Source organism: Mesoplodon bidens (assembly GCF_964165515.1).
Source record: "Mesoplodon bidens genome assembly, chromosome: 10".
In the NCBI taxonomy this organism is placed as follows: domain Eukaryota; kingdom Metazoa; phylum Chordata; class Mammalia; order Artiodactyla; family Ziphiidae; genus Mesoplodon; species Mesoplodon bidens.
Window position 1 is genome coordinate 52,783,652 of NC_138172.1, and position 15,861 is coordinate 52,799,512.

At 48.0% G+C, this 15,861-nt stretch overlaps 1 protein-coding gene across 1 annotated transcript in view; it reads right to left on the minus strand.

The window, feature by feature from the left end:
• Positions 1 to 15,861, minus strand: part of CMTM8 (CKLF like MARVEL transmembrane domain containing 8) — an 85,533-nt gene that overhangs the window by 4,828 nt on the left and 64,844 nt on the right. Inside the window, exon 2 of the mRNA XM_081246984.1 lies at positions 1,182 to 1,355. Within this exon, the coding sequence (XP_081103110.1) occupies positions 1,182 to 1,283 (102 nt within the window). The 5' untranslated portion in view covers positions 1,284 to 1,355. The remainder of the gene's footprint in view (positions 1 to 1,181; positions 1,356 to 15,861) is intronic.

Genomic DNA, 15,861 nt, shown 5'->3' on the forward strand with positions numbered 1-15,861 from the left:
TTATGGACTGAATGTGTCCCCTCAAATTCATGTGTTGAAGCCCTAACCCTCAACGTGATAGTATTTGGATACGGGGCCTTTGAGGTAATTAGGGTTAGAGAAGCTCATGAGAGTGGGGTCCCCCTGAGAGGGTTAGCACCCTTCTAAGAAGAGACGAAAGTGAGCTCACATCCTCTCTTTCTCTCTCTGCCATGTGAGGACACGGCAAGATCAGCAGGCATCTGCAAGCCAGGAGGAGAGCTTTCACCAGAAACCAACTATACTGACACCTGATCTTAGACTTCTAGCGTCTAGAACTGAGAGAAATTTCTGTCACTGAAGCTTCCCGTCTAGAGTATTCTGTTTTGGCACCCAAGCAGAAAAAGACAGGTTCTGTAATCTACACATTTTCTTATCTATTCCCCCTGCCCCACCCCTAGGCTGTGGCTCCCTTTGTAATCATGCACCCAGCATGGAGTCAGGACGAGAATCCAGTCACGCTTTTTTTATTCACCCCCCACACCCCCCCACACCCCCCACATCCCCCACACCCCCGTACGCGGGCCTCCTATTGTTGTGGCCTCTCCCGTTGTGGCTCCGGACGCACAGGTTCAGTGGCCATGACTCACGGGGCCAGCCGCTCTGTGGCACGTGGGATCTTCCCGGACCGGGGCACGAACCTGCGTCCCCTGCATCGGCAGGCGGACTCTCAACCACTGCGCCACCAGGGAAGCCCAAGAATCCAGTCACTCTTGACCACTCCTGCTCCCCCATGTGAGGTCACCTAGTTGCTCTAACAGTGACTTTCATTTTTCATTCTAACTCTTCACCTCTCAACATCAAAGAACTCTGGTACAAAAAGGGTTAAAGCCACGGCCCCAGGAGGGGTTTGGAGGACAGAAGATCTGCAGAGGCTATGCCCTGACACACCTGTTCTTAGATGACACTGCTTATAGGGAATTAATAAAACAGAGAACAGAGCTTCTCTTGATTCACTCTTCTGAGGACCGGTTTGCTACTTTGCCTAAAAGGAATTCCTGGACCTTCCAACAATGCTGTTTCACACTCAGGTGTAAAACACCTGTGCTGGGTTCTCCCTGGCTTTGCCCTCTGCTTTGACAATCCCGAATTGTCTGGAGAAGGACTAAATTCCGTCCTACTTAATGGGCAGTGGACAGGAAGAACACCCGTGGTTTACTTACCACCGTGGTCCAGGGCACCTGGGGAATCCTGGTGTAGGTCATCGTTATGTAGATGATGAGGAAGAAGACGGTGAGGACCCAGTAAAACACAGCTACAAACATGACCCAGCCAAACGCAGGGACCCGGAAGTACTCAGTTCCAGCGATCAGTGTCCATACCAGCAGTCCCAGAACCTGTAAAAGAGGAGAGGCCATGGAAAAGAAAAGGGAGGTGGAAGAGAAAATGAAGAAGGAGGAGGAAGTGGGGACAGAGAAAAAAGCAATTATACAAAGTGTCAATCACAAGTTTTACTCATATATATGGGTACACGTACCAAATGTGATCTGGCTGCAAGCTCACATTCTTGCAAATGCCAGGAAGGTAAAATGAATGAACAGAACAGGCAGGGCAGAGACCAGGACAAACAAGAAACCCGCGCCTTGTTTCTGGGGGAAGTCTCTGCCCAGCTCCGGGCAGGTGTGGGCTGGTTTTCTCGATCTTTCTCCGACCCCCACTCCCAGGAGAACACAGAAACTCAAGTTTGTACGTGATGATCTCGATTTTTAAATGTCAGCACTAATAAAGAGGGACAAAACAACACACATCTGTGGCTGGAATATGCTCCCGATACCTGTGAAGGGAACAAGACATAAGTCATGCATTTATTCCAGCAACGGTCACCCGACTTCACTGCTGCTACAGAGCAAGACAAGCCCGAAGCCCCACCACATCACCACTGAGTGAAGGAAGGATGCTGGCCTACGCCGTGTGAGTCTCTGGTCCTCAAGGAGGGAGGCCTTCCAGGGCCCAGGAGGACTTTATTCCGAACTCATAGGAAAGTTGGCATCGAAACCCTATTCCCAGGAGACAGCATCAGGCGTGTGGGACGGACTCTGGCAGCAGATCTGGCTGCTGTGTAACCCGGGGCAGGCGATTTCCTTCCTGTCTCAGCTCTCTCCATGGGATGTGGGACAAGACAGGAAAGTGACTCTAATCACAGAGCTGGTCATTCGGCATTGACACCTGAGCACCTGCCCTGAGCACATGCCACAGGCGGGGCTTCCTGCTCCGCGGGCCCCGAGGATACAGCAGGGCAGAAACCAAACAGACCCGCTCATGCATGACTTAGAGTCTCATGGGGGGAAAAATCTGAATAGTTACAGTTGTGAAAATGCTCTGAAGGAAATAAAGGGTGTGACAAGGGTCTGTGACGGGGGCTGTGACCTTTTAGGCAGGAACAACAAATGTCCGAGGGGGCTGTGCTGAGGAAGAGCCTGAAGACCCTCTGGGAGCTAGTAAGACGGGCAGAAGACACCGTCCCAGGCAGAGAGCATGGCATGGGCAGACGGCTGCAGGGGAAGGGCCTTCTAAAACCTGTAGGAGAGTGGAGGACGTTAGGACATGGGTACAAGATGTTAGAGGGCTTGGGGAGGGTCAGATTACGTGGGCCCAGGAGACCTAAGGATTTTGTACTTTATCCTAAGAGCTACAGGAGGATTCTGAGCAAGACAATGATAAGATCAGGTTAAGTTTTTGCAAGATCACTCTGACTGCACGGTGAGAAGAGGCAAGCAGTGTGGGGTGTAGGGGTAGGGAAACAGTTCGGAGACTGCTGTAATAATCCAAGTGGAAGAAGATGATGTGTCCAACACCAAGATGCTGGTGAATACTGGGAAGTGAGTGATTCAAGGCAAATTTCAGAAGGAGACAGGACCTTCAAAGATTTGATAGATTAGATTAGGATAAAGTGTAATTACCCCCAGGTTTCTGGAAAGACTCCCCAGTGGATTAGGGTGTCACTTCCTCAGCTGGAAGGATGCAACAGGAACAGGTTAAAGGGCTGACCTGGGCTCAGTTTACAACCTATCCAGTCTAGGGGAGCCAGAGACCTCAGGATGGGGTTAGAAGTGGACAGTCCAGGGGGAAGAGTTCAGGCCCCTCTTTAGGAAAGAAGACTTCCTGTTAGGATCACTTAGTCCTCAGACAGCCTTCCAGGGGACCTTTTAAACTGTTCACTGAGACAAGCCCACCTCCCTGGCGAGGTCTGGATGTCTGTGCTGGGGAACAAGGAACAGACTCTAAGTGCTGCTGCTTCCTCTCCTTAGACCTGAAAGTTGATGTTCTTTTATCTGCTTGATGTCGTATATGAATTCCGAAGAAACATTTAATGGAGATGTATTTTTGTGTTTACATCTGTGGCAACGAAATTTATTGAAAGTGAAGAAGCACAAAACAGGATAAAATCCCAGAAAGTGCCAAGCCTCAACACCCATGGGGTTTTGGTCCAGAATTCATCACAACTGACAGGTCATCTGCACACACAGGTGTGCTATTCCATTGGATCAGTAAGACAGGTGACACACCTCATCCAGCATGGCAGGGTCTGAAACAACAACAAGGGCTTCCTGATTCAAACTGAAGGGGTCAGAAGGGCTCTCTGTTGATTCACACAGGAAATAACCACAGGAAGAGCCACTGCAACGTGGCAGCTGTCTCTCCAGGAGGGTGCAAGAGGTTAAGAGTTGCCAGCATAAGCTTGTGCCAGCTGAACAGGCTCAGCTAACAGCTCTTGGCTCTGAATGTGAAAATGTTTTCATTATTAAAGCAAGTGGAGTCCACTACCCAGAGACGCTCTGTCTAATGTGCTAGCGGCGGTCATCTTTTACACACAGAGATAATATCGCTAACTGAGCTGTCTCTCAAAAAACAGGAATCCTTGACCCAAGATCTTACTAGCAAACACAGGAAAAGAACTGTCAAGAAAAGAATTACTCTACCCAAGTGAATTTCCTAGGTAAGTGAAATATATCCAGAAGCACACTTTTTGTCTCTCACTATAACAAATACTGATGAAAAGCACTCTACAAAAATGTTACTCAGCTCTGTGTGTGTGTGTGTGTGCGTGTAACTACATCTTTGTTTAGAGTACAAAAATACTGTTTGTTTTTTCACTGATAAACATTATTTTAAGCCAACCCTTTTTTTTGAATGGTAAATCTAAGAGTTAAAAAAGTTTAAGAAAGTGATAAGTGCAGGTAAAAATAAGCACAGCAGTATAAAAACTATATATAAAACACACAAAGAAGTTACAAACACCAGTTGTAAATTCTCGAGAAACCAATATAAAAATTTTACATTGAGCCTTCCTAACTTCTTTCGCTTGCATTTCTAACTACCACCTGCAAATCCTTTTCTTTCTCCTTTAAAAATACGGATCATTGGGGCTTCCCTGGTGGCGCAGTGGTTGAGAGTCAGCCTGCTGATGCAGGGGACACGGGTTCGTGCCCCGATCCGGGAAGATCCCACATGCCACAGAGCGGCTAGGCCCGTGAGCCATGGCTGCTGAGCCTGCGCGTCCGGAGCCTGTGCTCTGCAACGGGAGAGGCCACAACAGTGGGAGGCCCGCGTACCACAAAAAAAAAAAATAATAATACGGATCACTCAGTATATGGTGCCTATAACCTGTTTCTTTCAGTCAGCCATACCACCTCTTTCCAGATCTATGTCGATTTTAACAGCTGCCCAGTTTTCCATAATTCATGTAACCAGTTCCCTATGGAGAAAAATTTAAGGTGTCTCCTTTATGTTTGTACAAAAAATACCCAGGGAACATTCTTATATAATGTATACCTCTGCAAACGTGAATTCCAGGATAGACTTCTAGAAGTGGAATTTCTAGAATATTTTAAGCTTTAGAGGTACTGTCAAATTACTCATCAAAAAACTTGTGCTAATTCATCCTCTCATCTGAGTATGTCTGCTCTTCCCTTCCAACCTCATTAAATGCCCAGGTTTTAAATGATTAAAAACCTGACTAGAAAACAAAACAAAAGAGATCTCATGTTTTGCCCTTCACTGCTTGACTGAAGTACAGCACAGAGAAAAGTGTACAAATCCTAAGTGAACAGCTCAATGAATTTTCACAAACTGGACCAACTTGTGTCAACCAGCATCCACTCAAGAAAGAGAACGTGACTAGCACCGCTGCGGCGGCGGGGGGGGGGCGGCGCTCCATCACGCCTAGTTACTCCTTCCCTCCTCCGAGGGTCCCAACCCCCCTGGTTTCTGTCATCCTGTTTTGGAACTTCATAGACATGGAATCCTATCGTCCATGCTCCCATGTTTTTTTGTTTTTTTGTTTTTTTGTTTTTTTGTTTTTGCAGTACGCGGGCCTCTCACTGTTGTGGCCTCTTCCGTTGTGGAGCACAGGCTCAGAGGCCATGGCTCACGGGCCCAGTCGCTCCGCGGCATGTGGGATCCTCCTAGACCAGGGCACGAACCCGTGTCCCCTGCATCGGCAGGCGGACTCTCAACCACTGTGCCACCAGGGAAGCCCCATGCTCCCATGTTTGATTTCTCTCACTCAACATTGTGAGATTCATCCACGACACTGAACGTCATTTGTTCACTCTCTCAGCTGCCCAGCAATGGTTCTCAAACATCAGAATCAACTGAAGGGCTTGTTAACCTACAGGTGGATGGGCTTCCCCCCAGAGTTCGTGATTAGTAGTAGGTCTAAGAAGGGATCTGAGAATCTGCATTTCTAAGTTCCCCGGGGATGCTGCTGGTTCAGGGACCACACACTAAGAACAGATGTACTGTATCCTTCTTGTTTATTTTAGTTTGCGTTTTCCTGATCAGTGGTGAGGATGGAAGAGCATCTTTTCAAATGCTTATTAACCACTTCTAGTTCTGATTTATTGACATTTAAAAAAAATCACTTTCTTACTGATCTGTAGAAAACTTTACATAACAGGGATGGTAACAAACTACGTATGTGGCAATATTTTCCCATCCAGCTTTTTTAAATTCAGTCTTTAGTCACATGGGAGTTTAAAATTGTTACACAGTTAACTGGTAGCTCTTTGAGCCTTCTTCTATTCCTATGTGCTTAGGAAGGGCTTCCTCAGCACATGATTATAAAAATATTCTCCTATATTTTCTGATAGTTTTGTGTGTATGCTTAAATCTTTAAACAAACTAGAATTGACTCTATATACGGGGTGAAGAAAGTCCAACTTTATTTTTTTTCTAGCAGATGGTCAGGTGATCTGTTATCACTTACTAGTGACTTCTCACATTTTGGGTCAGTTTCTGGAAACTTTATTCCACTCATCTGTGTTGACTGTTGTGCCAGCACCAATTCCTGTAGCTTCAGCATGTATTTTAGGCTTTTGGGTAAAGATGTCAAAATGGACACATGAATCTAACTTTGTTCCTTCCCCAAACCCTTCTAAAATTATCATCAGAATGAGATGAATAGGAAAGGAGACAAAAGTGACACATTTTTGGAAGGGGCTCCCCTGAGTACCCAGCATAATGGATGAGAACAGACCCAACAGAGGTTCAGAAATCTCAGAACCTCAGGTGCAAAGAGAAGATGTTTTGAACAATCAAAGAACCACCAAGGATCGGAAAACAGAAAGGCTTTTAACCTTTTCCAGAATCAGACAGAATGTTAGAAAATAATGGCAAACGCTTTCAAATTGGAAAGTGGTTTCTAACCCAGAAATTACCCAGGAAAATAATCAGTGAAGAGCAAGAGGCAGACTTTTTTTTTTTCAGATATGCAACATCTAAAAAAAATCCACCTTCCACACATTCTCTCTCAGTAATCTACTGAAGGATATGACCCAACAAAATGAGGGTATAAACTCTAAAAGAGAAACTATTGAGTAAACCAACAGAACTCTGTGGGAGAAAGCTGAGGGTAATCCCCAGAAGGAGGGGAAATCCAGGCATGACAAATGACCCAGGCACAGAAGGCAACCCGGTCAGATCGGAGCCGAGTGACTCAAAAGACAGGGACTTCCCTGGTGGTCCAGTGGTTAAGACTTCACACTCTCAATGCAGGGGGCCCCGGTTCCATCCCTGGTCAGGGAAGATCCCCCCCATGTCACAACTAAAAGATCCTGCATGCCGCAACTAAGACCCAGTGCAGCCAAATAAATAAATAAATAATAAAAAAACCCCCAAAACATGGGCCTCCCTGGTGGCGCAGTGGTTGAGAGTCCGCCTGCCGATGCAGGGGATACGGGTTCGTGCCCCGGTCTGGGAGGATCCCATATGCCGCGGAGCGGCTGGGCCCGTGAGCCATGGCCGCTGGGCCTGCGCGTCCGGAGCCTGTGCTCCGCAACGGGAGAGGCCACAGCAGTGAGAGGCCCGCATACCGCAAAAAGAAAAAAAAAAAAAAAAAAAAAAACCCCAAAACAAAAGACAGGCGTGGTGAAGGCCATCACCACCGTGCCTTTTGTCACTTTACCTTCTTCTTGTTTTTTTTTTTTTTTTTTTTTTTGCGGTACGCGGGCCTCTCACTGTTGTGGCCTCTCCCATTGCAGAGCACAGGCTCCAGAGGTGCAGGCTCAGCAGCCATGGCTCACGGGCCCAGCCGCTCTGCGGCATGTGGAATCTTCCCGGACCGGGGAACGAACCCTTGTCCCCTGCATCGGCAGGCGGACTCTCAACCACTGTGCCACCAGGGAAGCCCCTTTACCTTCTTCTTAAACTGGTGAGTCAATTAGGGAATCTGCTCCACCCCAAGTGAGGGAGGAAGCCAAGAAAGAGGAAGACAAGGGATCCAGGAAACCAGAAAGTCAGCCCAACAGAAAGGTAAAGGGAATTCCAAGGTGAAGGGAGATCCCCAGGAGAAATGCATCCAAGATAAAAATGAGAACTCTGATTATCTGATGGGAATGGCTTGTGGGAAACTTTACTGAAAGGCTATTAGAAAAATGCGAGGTAGGGGGCTTCCCTGGTGGCGCAGTGTTTGAGAGTTCACCTGCCGATGCAGGGGACATGGGTTCGTGCCCCGGTGAAAAGAAAAGTGAGCAAATTCTTAAAAAATATGTATGTTATTAACGTCACTAAATACCAAAAGAAACTATTAGCAGCTGTTTGTAGTTAAGTGTTCACTGTAACACTTGACTCTAATATTTACACAGAGATAATAAATACTGAATATTGACCTGAACAAATGATAACAAGGAGAAGAAAGCAATAGGGATGATGCAATGGACTGAATATTTCAATTAACTGCCTTATGGAATGAGATTGATTGCCCCACCCACCCTGCTTCCTGAATGGTACCAGATATCTGTGTTTTTTCTATGAAGAAAGTTTAAAACTGAAAACCTTCAACGTCGTGACCTCTTGAGACCGTCAGCAAGCTGATTCCAACAGCCCTGCTGGATCCTCCGCATGCACATGCCCCCACGCAGCTTCCTTATTCTAGGGTCCTGTGGACCAAGGAAACAGATGCCTTAGATTTTTAAAAATCACACTGAAAGACACACTGAGTCTGTCCGTGAGTTCTCTCCTGCCTCTGAAGCCTCTGAACTTTGTGACAGCTGTTCTGCTGCTCAGAGGAGTTTAAAGGTTCTCATTTATTCAAATGTACACTGAGCATCTCTTATGAGCCAGGGTTTTCTCGAGGCACTACAGGTTGGCTGATTTCTTTATGACTTTAGCCTGGAACCGGGATAGGCACCATCTGTCCTTCAGCCTTGAAAACAGACAGGTGACTTCTGACAATGAACTAGGCTACCCTAGGCTACCCTGGGAGCAACACACCAGCTGTTTCCAGCTGGCTTTGCCCCGGGGGAGTTGTGTTGATCCAGGTGTGAGCTCAGCACACCTCCAAAATACCTCATTGGGCTTTAGATCATTGACCATATTAATTCCTTGCAATAAAGTGGCGTCGAAAACTGGCTACTGTAGACTTTCTCTTATGTGTTCTGCAAGGAGAGAACCAAACAATATGACCATGCCAGGCTGTCTCCTCCTGCCATGTTTAATACCACCCACACGTGACAACATTCAAACATTCAAAAAGCTCACTGAGGGCTTCCCTGGTGGCACAGTGGTTAAGAATCCTCCTGCCAACTCAGGGGACAAGGGGTTCAAGCCCTAGTCCAGGAAGATCCCACATGCCGCGGAGCAACTAAGCCCGTGCGCCACAACTACTGAGCCTGCGTTCTAGAGCCCGCAAGCCACAACTACTAAGCCCATGTGCCACAACTACTGAAGCCCATACACCTAGAGCCCGTGCTCCGCAACAAGAGAAGCCACCACAATGAGAAGCCCGCACACCACAAGGAAGAGTAGCCCCCGCTCGCTGCAACTAAAAAGAAAGCCCACACGCAGCAACGAAGACCCAATGCAGCCAAAAATAAATAAATCATTTATTTTTTAAAAAAACCTCACTGAGTGTGCACTGGTGGTGCAATGATGTGGGAAAACAGACATGGTCTCTGCCTCTGGAAAAGGTCCGTCAATGGATATTCGACTATGAACTGTGGTTAGGTCCTATGAAAGGAAACTAGGCTGATACAGGAATGTAAAGCACAAGGACCCAACCAGGTCTGGATGGTCAGAGGCAGTTTAAGATTAAGTAGGTGAATGGGAGTTAGCCAGGCAACATTTGGGTGATGGGGGAAAGCCAAGACTCTGAGATCTCGAAGACATCCCACTGATGACGTGAGTCTCCCACAGGCTCCGACCCAATACACGAAGGTCAGATGGAAGTTCAGTTCCAGAGGAGACTGACCCATGGCTTGGCATCGGATGTCAGTCTCCAGACAGCACCTTTTCTCAAAGTCAAGACTCATTCCATAGCGGTTTGAGGGCCAAAGAATGTGAATGCTGGAAGAGAAGCTCAGGAGATGCTTGGGATCAACAAGCTTAGAGCTAGTTAGTGGTCAGAGCAGAACCAGACATCTAGTCTGATGTTATTTTAATTTGTAGCATCGGGTCTTGATGTCTTCCTCTCCTTCTCCACTTCCCCATTCTCTGGCTGGGGCAATGCTGGCACTAGCGGTAACGTCAGACTGAGAAGCAGAGCTGGCTCAGTAGGGAAATCAGGTACTCCAGATGCAGCCTGTCCTTGGCCAAGTTACCAACCTGAGCCTGTTTCCTTATCTGTAAAATGGGGATACGGAAACTTTCTTCATAGGGTTGTTGGAAGACAAAGTGAGTTAATATATGCACAGCAGTGCTTGGGATCAGCTGGGTGCTGGGTCAGTTATTACTACTATGCTAGTATTATTAACAGGGTTGACAGTCGCTCCCAGGAATCCGTCCCCTCCTCCTTTCCCAGTATCCTCTTCTCTATCTTTCAAGATTTTTACACCTGTAGGGAGCCAAGGGGTCTTACCTATGTCCAGCTCCCTGACATACGGACTGAACTTGAGGCCTCTCCTATGGCCAAGATGCCCAAGAAGATGCCAGGCTAAGTGAACCAGGAGCGTTTGACCCTTCAGCTCTGCCCTCTCTGCCTGTGTGGACACCCTCAATATCATGGTTACCATGTCCTCCGTTCCTATTTGGTTAAATGGTACAATGCCAAGGCCATCTGGCCTGGTAGAAAGATTCAGGCTTTGAATTCTTACCAGCTGTGTGACTGGGCAAATAACATTTATCTCTTTAACCAATATTTTCTGAGCACTTACTATATGCCCAGGCCCCAGGTAATAGTAATAACACATTATGTCCTAGAGAGTAAGGAAGAGCTTTACATGCCTCACCTCACTTTAACCCACACAGCTGCCCTCTGAATAACTTTCATCAGGACCGTTTTACAAATGGAGAAACAGGCACTATGTGTTACATAACTTAGTCCAGACTTTTAACTATGGTGCCACATAATATCAATAACATGCCCCAAATCAGTTAATTTCTCCGTGCCTCAGTTTCTTCATCTGTACCCAGGGATAAAATGTATTTTCTAGAATTCACATGAGACAAGATGCTCTATAAATGATAACTACTATTGTGATTAATAATGGCAAAAACAGAGCGTTTGGCAGACCACAAACCTGCCCTGAGGGCCAGCCACATGCAAGGCTGAAGAGGCCGGCACCTGCTCTGTTTTCTTGCTGTGCTGGTTTGGAGCATCACCTAGAATGCCACCAGCCAACCCCTCCCAAGCGCAAGTCTCTGGGCAGAAATAAGCTCTGGTAAAATGAGCAGATGCCTTGATGCAAACCCATGCCTGGTTCTGCAAAACAAAATTCCTCAGAGCTGCCCACTGATGCTGGGCCACCAGGCAGTGCTCGAGCTCATCGTTACAAAGCCTATTATCTGCTGGCCTCTCACGTGGCACCTTGGTTCATTTAAAAGAGACAAATAGAAAGAAAACAGGGATGGCTGCAAATCCTATCTGCTCTGATGCTTTAAACATCCGATTCAGAGAGTTGCTGTTTTTAACTCAATGAAGACCAAGAAATCCTGGAAGAAAGCTGATATATTACAGAGGTTGACATCAGAGCCATCTCAGGTCAGCAACCACGCCGTGAGCACCTGCTACAAGCCAGACACAGTGCTGGGTGCTCAGGGTCCAAAGGTGGGCAGGGCAAGAGTCCCCACTCCTGAGGACTCTACCACCTCGTGTGAGAGATGAACACAATCCAGTTCCTTCTTTTTCATGGGGGTTGACAACTGTGGGCCATGGTCACCCGCAGCCCACTGCCTGTTATGTACAATCCACAAACATGGCCAATGCTCATCCATTTAAGTGTTATCTAAGGCTGTCTTCATGCTACAACAGCAGAGTGCATGGCCTTTGGCTGCAAAGCCTAAAATATCTACTATCTGGACCTTTACAGAAAAAATTTAGCCAATCCTGTTAACCGTCACACTTACTCTCTGCATCAGGAAATATACACACGTGCACATATAGTTGTTATATTTTTGTTTCCTGCATTGTTTCAAATAAACCAGATTATTAACACATTGAGCCAGAGGGGATGATAGGGAAAAAGCGTGCACCCTTTCCCTGCACCATCGAGGAACTGTATCATACTCAAGATGACAGCTCCCTACACCTGCTGAGTCACCTCCACGCCCCTTCCAGATCAGTAGTGCTTCTGTTCAGCAAGCATGGCGAACTTTTCCATTTACCCACTAGAGGGTGCCCGAACACTGCTCATGAAAGATTTAGGAGCTACGGTCCCTCTTCGGTGGGATGAGATCAGAGTTTACCATCTGTCTGGATAAGTTCCTACATTTGAAGCACATTCCACAGAGGTGGCAGGATGTGGAAGAATAAACTCGGTCTGGGACCCACCCATTAGACCCAGATGTTGCCTGGAAAAAGATCTGACAAGAAATGTACTCAGCTGGCTTGCGATAAGGATTAATTAATACAAAGACTTGGAAGGGCAAATTTAATCCACGCGCCCCAACTAAGCTTTACTGAAGTATGCTTAATACCTGCTGCTTTCTTCAACAAGAAACTGTGCCTCTTCGGGCCTCTGCTTCCCAATCTGGGAAATGGGGAAGACAGAGATAGGAAAGCAGTTTTCAAATGGGAGTGGGGGGACCAGCACCTGGGAGATGCATATGTGAATCACCCAGGGGTATTTCAAACCACTTTCTTCTTGGTCGTCTTCCCACTTTCACACACCATGAGGGTGGGTGTCTCCCTCTGGCCCTGTTTGACTGCTCCTCAAGGAGACCCTTGGGTGCTGCAGAGCAGAACAAAGCTTGAGGCCTACATGATGCTAGTAGTTTGTGACTTAACCTTGCTCTTGCTTGGAACTTTAGTGTGACATCTATGATCAATTAAAGGCCTGCTCTGAGGGAAACCACAGAACCTCAATAGTCCCAGCAGGCAACTGAATGGAAATCTGCATACTGGGCTGGTTTTCAAATATATTTACAAATTCTTTGACACACCTCTTGAGTACAGGCTCCCCTCAAATGTTTCTGTTGAACGGAGTGTGGCAGAAATGATGCTATGTGATTTGGGAGGCTAGGTCATAAAAAGGATCCAGCTTCTCCTGGGCTCTGCGGAAGTTAGCAGCCACGCTGTGAGGACACTCAAGCAGTCTTGCAGGGAGGCCCACACAGAGAGAAACAGAGTCCTCCCACCAACTTGCCAGCCAGGCGAGTGACTGCCTTGGTGAAATGGATCTCCAGGCTCAGTCAAGTCTTAACTGACTGCAGCCCCAGAAGACACCTGACTGAGCCCCAGGAAAATGCCTGACCCAGAACTGCCCAGTTAAGTTGATCTTGAATTCCTGATCCACAGACACCGTGAGTGATAATACATATTTATTGCAGTTTAAAACTGTTACGCTTGGGGGTCATCTGTTACGCAGTAATAGATGACTAATACATGAAGTTCATCCAATGTGGGCTTGTGTCCAAGAGGCAGAGTGGTAGGGAGGGAGGACTGAAGACCTAAGTTCGTCATAACTTTCTGGCCCCTCTAAGCCTCAGTCTGTGCCTCCATGAGATGCGCATGGCACCATCTAGGTTGCTGCAGGGTCTGAAGGTGTTTTGTGACCTGCAAAGAGCTACATAAACAGCGGTGATTACTGGTCTCATGCTTTTCTCCTCTAGGAAACATGATGCAATGCTTAGCAGAGCTGGCATCTTGGCAGTAAGGGTCCTAGAGTATTCAGCCAGTAAAATAAAGTGGGGTCTATTCCTGTAGTTAGAACCACGGGGCTCAGGGCATTAAGGACGTGCTAGAGGACACGCTGGCACACTTTTCCTGTGAAGGGCCACACAGTAAATACTTTGGGCTTTCTGGGCCATATGGTCTCCATCACAACTATTCAATTCTGCCACTGTGGCACGAAAGCAGCCACAGACAATATGCAAAAGGATGGAAGTAACCGTGTTCCATGAAAACTATTTACAAAAACAGGTGGCAGGCTGGATTGCCTGGCAGGCTATCATCTGCCAACCTCTGCCCTCGAGCCTTGCTTCTCCAAGTGTGTGGTCCCCAGAGCAACAGTCACACCTCCAAGGAGCTTGTTAGAAATGCAGACTCTGGGACTTCCTTGGTGGCCCAGTGGCTTAGACTCCACGCTCCCAATGCAGGGGGCCCGGGCTCGATCCCTGGTCAGGGAACTAGATCCCACATGCCGCAACTAAGAGTTCGCATGCTGCAACTAAAGATCCCGCATGCCGCAACTAAGACCCAGCGTAGCCAAATAAATAAATATTTTTAAAAAGAAGAAGAAGAAATGCTGATTCTCAGGCCACCCAGCACTGAATCGGCATCCCTGGGGGAGGGGTCCAGCCACGTGTTCTGAAAGCCCCCAGCAGCTCAGCTCTGAGAAGGCCCACCTTCCTTCCCTCCTTTCCCCCAAACCCCATACACCAGGGGCTTACGAGGGATCTTGGGTGACAATGACCTGATCAAAGATCTCAGGCCTCACAAAGGACACACATCATCTCAATATTCTCCATGAATCAGTGAACAACACTGGCTTCATGGTCCTGGGTCACCAGTAAGCAAAGGAGCAGTCAGTCCTGGTCAAATAGCTTGGAGACTTCAAGAAAACAGAGCCAACTGTGTGGTAGCAGCACTCTCAGGGTGAAGGGATTGGGTTCAGTGACACCCAAAGGCCTCCTCAGTCCCTGAGGCTGAGGGAGCCCTTTGTGGTCAGACGCCGGCCCGGCTCCCAGCCCTGCTTGCTTCTTTCAGCAAAGTTCTTTGAATGCTGGCTTCCTTCCGTTTTGGTGAAACACTGGGGTATAAAAGGCAAAGGGCGGAAGGAAAAGGGATGCCTTTTAAGGAACAGAAGAGAGATGAAAGGCTTATAGGGAAGAAGCAATAGGAAGGAGGAGAAGAAAGGAATTATGGGGAGCGGGGATCTCTACAAAGCAGCACCTTCCTCTTTGACCTGCGGGGACCCTCCATCCCATCACGACGATAACTGTCTTGCCTCTCATCAGCATCGGTGTCTGCCTATGGTTTTGCCAGTTACATCACTCATCTCATTCAGCCACACACAGCCGCGTGGTGCCGAGAGTCATGACCCCCAGTGTAAGGTCAGGTCCAAATCCACAGTCTACAAAGCCGGGTCTGAGGACTCCTTTCTGCTATGGAACCTCCCAGCACTGCCCACAGGAGCACAGTTCTGCTTGAGGTCAAGGAAGCATCTCACACGAACGAGCCTTCCTGTGTGCTGACTCTACTGCATCGCAGGCCCCCTGTGGGCACGTGCCACCAGCGGTGGGGCTCCACCTCTGTCCTCCGCCCTTGAGGCACCAGGAGAAGGAGGAGATCAGACAAAGCAGTTCAGACACTGCAAATAAACAGTATCAGAAGTCACACGGCCGCTCTCGTTAATGTCAACCTTAAAAGCACTGTAATAAAAACCAAGCAAGGAGGATTATGAACCGCTTTCCTCCACCAAAGATGCCGAGCACTCGACCCACAGCTGCGGTGTGAAAAGCCGAACCCTCACATTGAGGAAGCGGATCAATGTGCTGGACGTGGGGGGCTCTGCAGCTCTCTGTCCAGGCTGCTGTTCTATGCAGTCTGTCCTTCCCTCGGTCCATGTGCCCTTTGGGTGTCTAAGTGACTCCGAGTGCAGGAAATAAGGCTGTGCTTCATCTTTAGCCGAGGGCTCGGATCCCTCAGCAGTCAGGTCTTGCTTCCACGGAGCTGGAAAGGCACCGGCAACATGCTCCCCTGCTGGTCCAGCGGTTAAGAAACCGTTTTGCAGGAACTTTCCTGGTGGCGCAGTGGTTGAGAATCCGCCTGCTAATGCAGGGGACATGGGTTCAAGCCCTGGTCCAAGAAGATCCCACATGCTGCAGAGCAACTAAGCCTGTGCGCCATAACTATGGAGCCTGCACTCTAGAGCCCGCGAGCCACAACTACTGAGCCCTCGTGTCACAACTGCTGAAGTTGTGCCTAGAGCCCGTGCTCAGCAACAAGAGAAGCCACTGCAATGAGAA